Source organism: Phocoena phocoena, chromosome 11 (genome assembly GCF_963924675.1).
Source record: "Phocoena phocoena chromosome 11, mPhoPho1.1, whole genome shotgun sequence".
Taxonomy (NCBI): Eukaryota; Metazoa; Chordata; class Mammalia; order Artiodactyla; family Phocoenidae; genus Phocoena; species Phocoena phocoena.
The window spans coordinates 90,869,826-90,876,203 of NC_089229.1; the positions used below are offsets into that span (position 1 = coordinate 90,869,826).

At 40.9% G+C, this 6,378-nt stretch overlaps 1 protein-coding gene across 1 annotated transcript; it reads right to left on the minus strand.

Moving 5' to 3' along the window:
* Positions 1-498: 498 nt before the first annotated feature.
* On the minus strand, positions 499-4,541 carry PDE6H (phosphodiesterase 6H). The gene is made up of 3 exons (XM_065887871.1): positions 4,368-4,541; positions 3,184-3,224; positions 499-646 (listed from the first exon to the last, which is right to left on the minus strand). Exons 1-3 carry the CDS (start codon positions 4,499-4,501, stop codon positions 570-572), a joined length of 252 nt encoding a protein of 83 aa, XP_065743943.1. The 5' UTR covers positions 4,502-4,541; the 3' UTR covers positions 499-569.
* Between the last annotated feature and the right edge of the window lie 1,837 nt (positions 4,542-6,378).

Consider the following 6,378-nt stretch of genomic DNA (forward strand, 5'->3'; position numbering starts at 1 on the left):
GTGATTTACAAAGTTATAAAGCAGAATTGGAACTTGACTCTTAACCCTATGCTCCTTTGCATGCACTGTGCTTATTTATTTCCTGTGTGACTGTGCCTTCTTTGTTTAATTGGGTCTCAGAACAGGGCATCAGATATTTGCATATAGCATTTAATACAACTTCATCATGAGATTCGAGGTATCTCCTTTATTAAAGAAAAAGGTAGAGGAGTGACATAAATGGTATCTTAAAGGGCTAATACCGATCGTAATTAATGCCTAGCAAAAACAGATTTGAAAGGCTTAAACTTTAGAGAAATACTGATGACTTCTAACCAGCTGATAGGAAAAGGTGGTAATGTTTGAAAGGCCCTATCGAGAGTTGATTTCACCCGCTCTTCTGAGCTAAACTAGACTGCGTGAGAGAGTCTGACACTAAGAGAACTCTTAGTAGTAACTTAAGGGAAATGACTGTGTAAGCCAAAGAAACCACTTCCGACAGCTGTATGTCAAGACTCTGGCAGATCAATAGGGCAGAAGTAACCAAAGTTACAGCAGATGCTGTTGAGGGTGGCAGAACCTCTGGTGCCTCAGATGATCCCAAACTGAGTGAGCTCGTTCAACTCCAAGTGGCTGAATGCCTCCCAAGGACAAATCACCGTGATATCTGCAAGGGAAAAAAGAAGAACTTATAAGCCAGTCTCACCCCTAGGAGAGCCTCTTCTGCTCAAAAGGGCATCCTTCAGGCAGAGACCCCTCACCCCTCCCTTCCATATGCTGTCTAGATGACCGGGAAGTTGTCTAGAATGGCCCTTCATCCCAGGAAGGATCAGACCAGTTGTTTAATCCTCTGCAGGGCTCTGATTCCCCCAGAACAGGCTCCCAAGGTATTTGTGTTGGTTTTATTCTGCATCCTTTTGGGGGAGATAATCCAAGGCTTTTGACTGGGGCTATCCTGTGGGGGTGTAGCTCTCTGATCACACAGAGTCTCACAAAACCACTAAAGAGGGAACAGAGGTGGAATTCTAGTTAGGCCAAGGGTTAAAGTGACAAATAGGGGTGCTTTAAATTCCCATGGTCTGGGAATCCAGTCTCCTTACTCCTTACCAATCCAGATGTGTTTCTTGGGCTTCTCTGACTGCTCTTAAGCTCCTTTACATTCTGAAATGCTTATATCCCACCACATACTGAGAAGTGATCTCAAGGCATCATCTCATCCAGTCTCTTGCATCAGCAATAAGATATTATTGTTCCCAAATTACAGGGAAGCTGGCTGATACCCAGAGTGATTAAACACCCAGCAAAACATCTCACAGTTGTAGAGACTAGACTAGAACCAGATCAAAGACTTCAGAATTTCCATCAGTATAAACCTTTTGCCACTGTTCCAAATATGTTGGCAGAGTTAAGGATGTGTTCCAGAGTCAAAAGTGAATTTTCTGGTCTTATACACACTTGGCCAAAATAGAGAAGCATTTGATTTAAAAGAGTAGCATCTGAGCTTTATAAAAGTGGCTAGAAATTCTATTTGAGATCCAAAGAGTGGCATTAGACAATAAAAAGTAGATAAACTGAGAGCTGCCCGGAAAGGACACTGATTGCTATGAGTGCCACCATTTATCAAAAGTGTATTGGATGAGCTGGAAACATGTGGCTACACAAAAACCTGCACAAGGAAGTTTATAGCAGCTTTATTCATAATTGCCAAAACTTGGAAGCAATCAAGATGCCTATCAATAGGATAAATAAACTGTGATACAACATATAATGAAATATTCAGTGATAAAAAGAAATGCACTATCAAACCATGTAAAGACATGGAGGGAGCTTAGATAAATATTACTAAGTGAAAGAACTCATACTATATGATTCCAACTGTAGGACCATCTGGAAAAGGCAAAACTATAGAGACAGTAAAAAGATTAGTGGTTGTCAGAAGTTTACGGGGAGAAAGGGATGAACAGGTAGAGCACAAGAGATTTGGGGGGCTAGTGAAGGTATCCTGTATGAACCTGTAATGGTGGATACAGGATATTGTGCATTTGTCAAAACCCAAGGAACTGGACAACACAAAGAATGATGAACAAGCTATTTCAGTTAATAACAATGTATTAATATTGGGTCATGAAATATAACAAATGCCCCACGATAATGCAACATGTTAATAATAGGGGAAACGATGTACAGGGAGAGGAAGGTGGCAGAGGGGGTCTATAGGAACTCTGTACTTTCTGTTTAATTTTCCTATAAACCTAAAACTGCTCTAAAAAATAACGTCTATTAATTTTTAAAAGGACATGCAGGGGACTTCCCTGCTGGAGAAGTGGTTCGGAGTCCGACTGCAGGTGCAGGGGACATGGGTTCGAGCCTTGGTCTAGGAGGACACCACATGCCGTGGAGCAACTGGGCCCCTGCGCCACAACTGCTGGGCCTGAGCTCTGGAGCCCGCGAGCCACGACTGCCGAGCCCGCGCCCCTAGAGGCCAAGCTCCGCAACGGGAGAGGCCACCGCGATGAGAAGCCCGTGCACCGCGGCGAGGAGTGGTCCCCGTTCTCCGCAGCTAGAGAGATCCCGTGTGAAGCTGCAGAGACCCAGTTTAGCCAAAAATAAATAAATAGGGTAAATAATTTTAAAAAATAGGATGTGCAGTAATTTGCATGCATTATCCAACAAATAAAAATTCTAGCCAATTAAAAAATATTGTACCGGATACTTTCAGTATGTAGGGCCCTGTTCTGGGTGCCAGAGGATGTGTGAAAAAAGGAAGTAGGTTGGCCCTGTAGAGTGAAAAGGCTCTCCTGGCCCCACCCTTGTTTCCAGTACCTCACTCTGTGGTCTCAGATTGTCACTTAATTCCTCTATGTCTCAGATTTCTCTTCTGAAAAATAAAGTTGGTCTAGACTCACTCTAAGAATCCTTCTACCGTGAAAGACTACAGTTCATCATTGTACGCCCTCAAGAGTATTTAACAAAACACGAAGATTCATTAAACTTTGGGGCAAGTCTGATTTCTTTTAGAGTTTTAGCCTCTGGGCATACACATACTTATTTTGGAAGTTAAGTTAAAACCCCACTTTTCTAGGTCTTTAAAGAATCTGCTGCCTTAGGTATTTCTGGTAACTTTCAAATGCCCCATGTGGCCTGAAGTAGAGAAAAAGGTGAAATTCCAAGGGTGAGAGTCACTGAAATCTTTGGGTAGCTCACCTGTTCCTAGTCCCTCCATGCCCGGAATGTCATCTCCAAACCTATGGAAAAAAATACAAGAGAAATTAGCTGATATCGGAGCCAAAGGATCCTGGAATAAGTCATGAGAAGAGTTTCCTGATTCAAAGAGAAAGAAGAAGAAGTTTAAGTTTTTGTATTTGAGAAATCCTTTCTGTCTGCATTGAGCTGGCGCAAAGGAAATGGCACTCAGGCAGGTTTTAGACAATGTGTCCCAGAGGAGGAATAGTTTCCCCTCTGTAAAAATTTAGCTCAAGACAATTGAGAGCCAGAAAAAAAAAAAGAGAGAGAGATCAGTGGGGCAATTTAGTCAAGCTCCACTTTTTAAAATAGAAATTGGAATGAGAAAACATTATGAAAATCATTAAAATGATTAATTTATCCATTTGTTTAGTTTATCCAAAAGTACATATTAAGCATCTACTATGTCCCTGGCATTGTGTTAGGCCCTGGGAGTTAAGGAAAAAAACAAACACACAAATTTTCTCTGAGGTATCTCAGTCTCAGGGAACAGATGACAAGAAATAAATGTAATATAAAATAACACAAGTTACCATCGCTGAATGTACAAAATGCAAACATGGAAGTAATGATAATGTTTGTCTAAGGGAGTCAGCAATGGCTTTCAGAAGAAATTAACATGAGTGTGTGTTGAAAATAAACAAGATTTTGCCAAGAAGAGAAAGAGAAAAACAAAGAACTGAAGAGAGAAGATTTGAAGCCATAAAAATAAACGGTGTGTTCCAGAAGTGGCCAGTGTTTCTGTGTTCCAGATTAAAGCACAGGTTACATCAGTGAAGGAGAGTGGTCAAGAAAAGTCTGAAAGGTCAAGTTGAAGGTCACTGTGAAGGTTCCATTTTCCATGTTAATTCTGGCTGTAGATCAGGAATCCTTTCCTGTAGAAAGGATTCCAGGACTGAAAACATGACTCAGCAAAGATTCTGTTCGATAGGAGAACAGAGGGTGGGGTTGGAAATTTTTAAAAGTCTATTTAATATTGTGAGCATTAATTTCTTAAAGCCAAAGCACTCTTTTTTTTTTTATAGATCTTTATTGGAGTGTAATTGCTTTACAATACTGTGTTAGTTTCTGTCGTACAACAAAGTGAATCAGCCATATAGAGGGAAAAAAACAATAGAAAGTCTAATTTTTAATCTTGGTCTTACCCTTTCACGCCTTTCTTAGGAGGCTTGCTCTTGAACTGACGAGTCTGCCTCTGCTTGAACTTGGGGGGTCCTTTGCGTGGGGTGGTGGGACCTTGGTTTGAAGTTGGAGGGGCCACAGTAGAATTGTCACTCATTCTGCTGGTCCTTGGGGGGCTGATGGTTTTCTTTCAGGCTCCTTAGACAGTAAGAGAAAAAAAGAAGACCCTTCAAGGTATGAGAACCATTACTTATTAGACCCTGACGATAAACTGGAGGTGGGGAGAAAAACACCTTGATAAAGAAGCTCAGTATCTTGTGTTGACACCAAAAGGGAGAAGTTATCTTTTAAAGGGGTTTTTAAGAGAATGTGGTACACATCAAGGGAAGCGCTCAGTAGAGTGGGATATAAACTGGCAACTGATAGAGTTCAAAAATCTGGGTGGATTTGTTGCTCCAATAAATCTGCCACTAACTTTCTATGTGAATTTATTATAATGATGTCCTTCTGTTTGACCACCAGTTCTACCATCTATAAAGGGAGAGAAATGAACTAAAGAATGTCTATAGTCTTTGCAGCACTGAAAAATTCTTTAAGCTTTACATATTTGTCCATCTAGCTGTAAAATAACCTGACTCTAAATGTTTATTGACCCATTTTTTATGGCTCTTGTTCTTTATGGTCCTTATTTTATTTACTTCTCATGTGATCCAGAGACTTCTTTCCTAGTTCTGGGGATGACAGTGTAGTAGTCTGGATAGGGGAAACTCTGAACCTGGGGTACCAACACCACGGAAGTGTTCAATACATCCCAATACACACACACACACACACACACACACACAAGCACACAGAAGACAGTGTGGGGTGATTAAGTAGTAAGTGTGTGCTTTAACTCCACATCCAGATATAAAGTTTTCTAGCCACATATTCCTCAGAAATCTTCAACATTTTCTCCTATCTAAATCGAGGAGCTATCCAATATAATTTTCAAGTACAAATAAAAGAACATAACAAATTTTTATTACATGTTATAATAACATGTAATAGCAAATTAGCATGATTTATGCTAAGCTAAAGAATACTTTTCTTTCTCCTTCCCTATAACAAAAGTCGATAGCACTTAATCTGGGAAGGAAGACTCTGAAAAACCTCCACAGAACTTCCAAACAGCCTTAATCTCCCACCTGGAGCCAACCTGTCCATAATCTATGGCCTGGGAGCTTGTTTTCATAGAATTCCATATTTCATTCATTATAGATTTATGCTAATATTCTTAACTTCAATTGTTCCCAACAATGTTTAGCTCATGCTAACCATCTTTTCCCTCTCTCTGCCACACTGCACACCCTTCAAAACTTATATTGTGTAACTTTTATCAACTTTTTCTTATTGCTCTCAAAATCATGTAAAATTATTAATAAATCCTTGCCTCCAAGATATTTTTCTCTATTTTCTCTTCCCCAATTACTATTTTATTTCGATCCTGGCCAGTCCTCAACTCGCTCGATAAAAACACATTGACTACTCTGTGAGCTGGAACCAGGGATGGTGAAGCTGGCCAGGGTCCTGGATCACCTACACATGCAATGGATCTTGTCTTAATCCCCCACTGGAATATGCTCCATGAGGCTGCTTTTTCAGTCTTTGTTCATTTCTGTAGCCTCAGAACCTACAACAGTACCCGGCCCATAGTAGGTATGCCATATACATATCTGTCAGATGAGTGAATAAATAAATAAAGAGAACTAATACTTTGAAACTTGGGTCCTGAGATCCTGTGACCTTCCTGTGACCTTCTCCGTCAAACCATAGGTAAAGCGTCAGCTGATCTTCACCTCATAAAGCCCTCAGTGGCTTTAGGAAATATTCTGCCAGCTCCTCTACTCCCTGAATCCAATTCTTGTGCTGCGGGCCCTCTCCGGCCCTGGTAAACAGGCAAAGTTTGTGCCTCTCCCAAGTGTGGTTGGGACCATGGGAATGGCTTGGCAGGCAGCCGAGAGCAGCATTACTCTCTGACTGTGCCACCAGTAA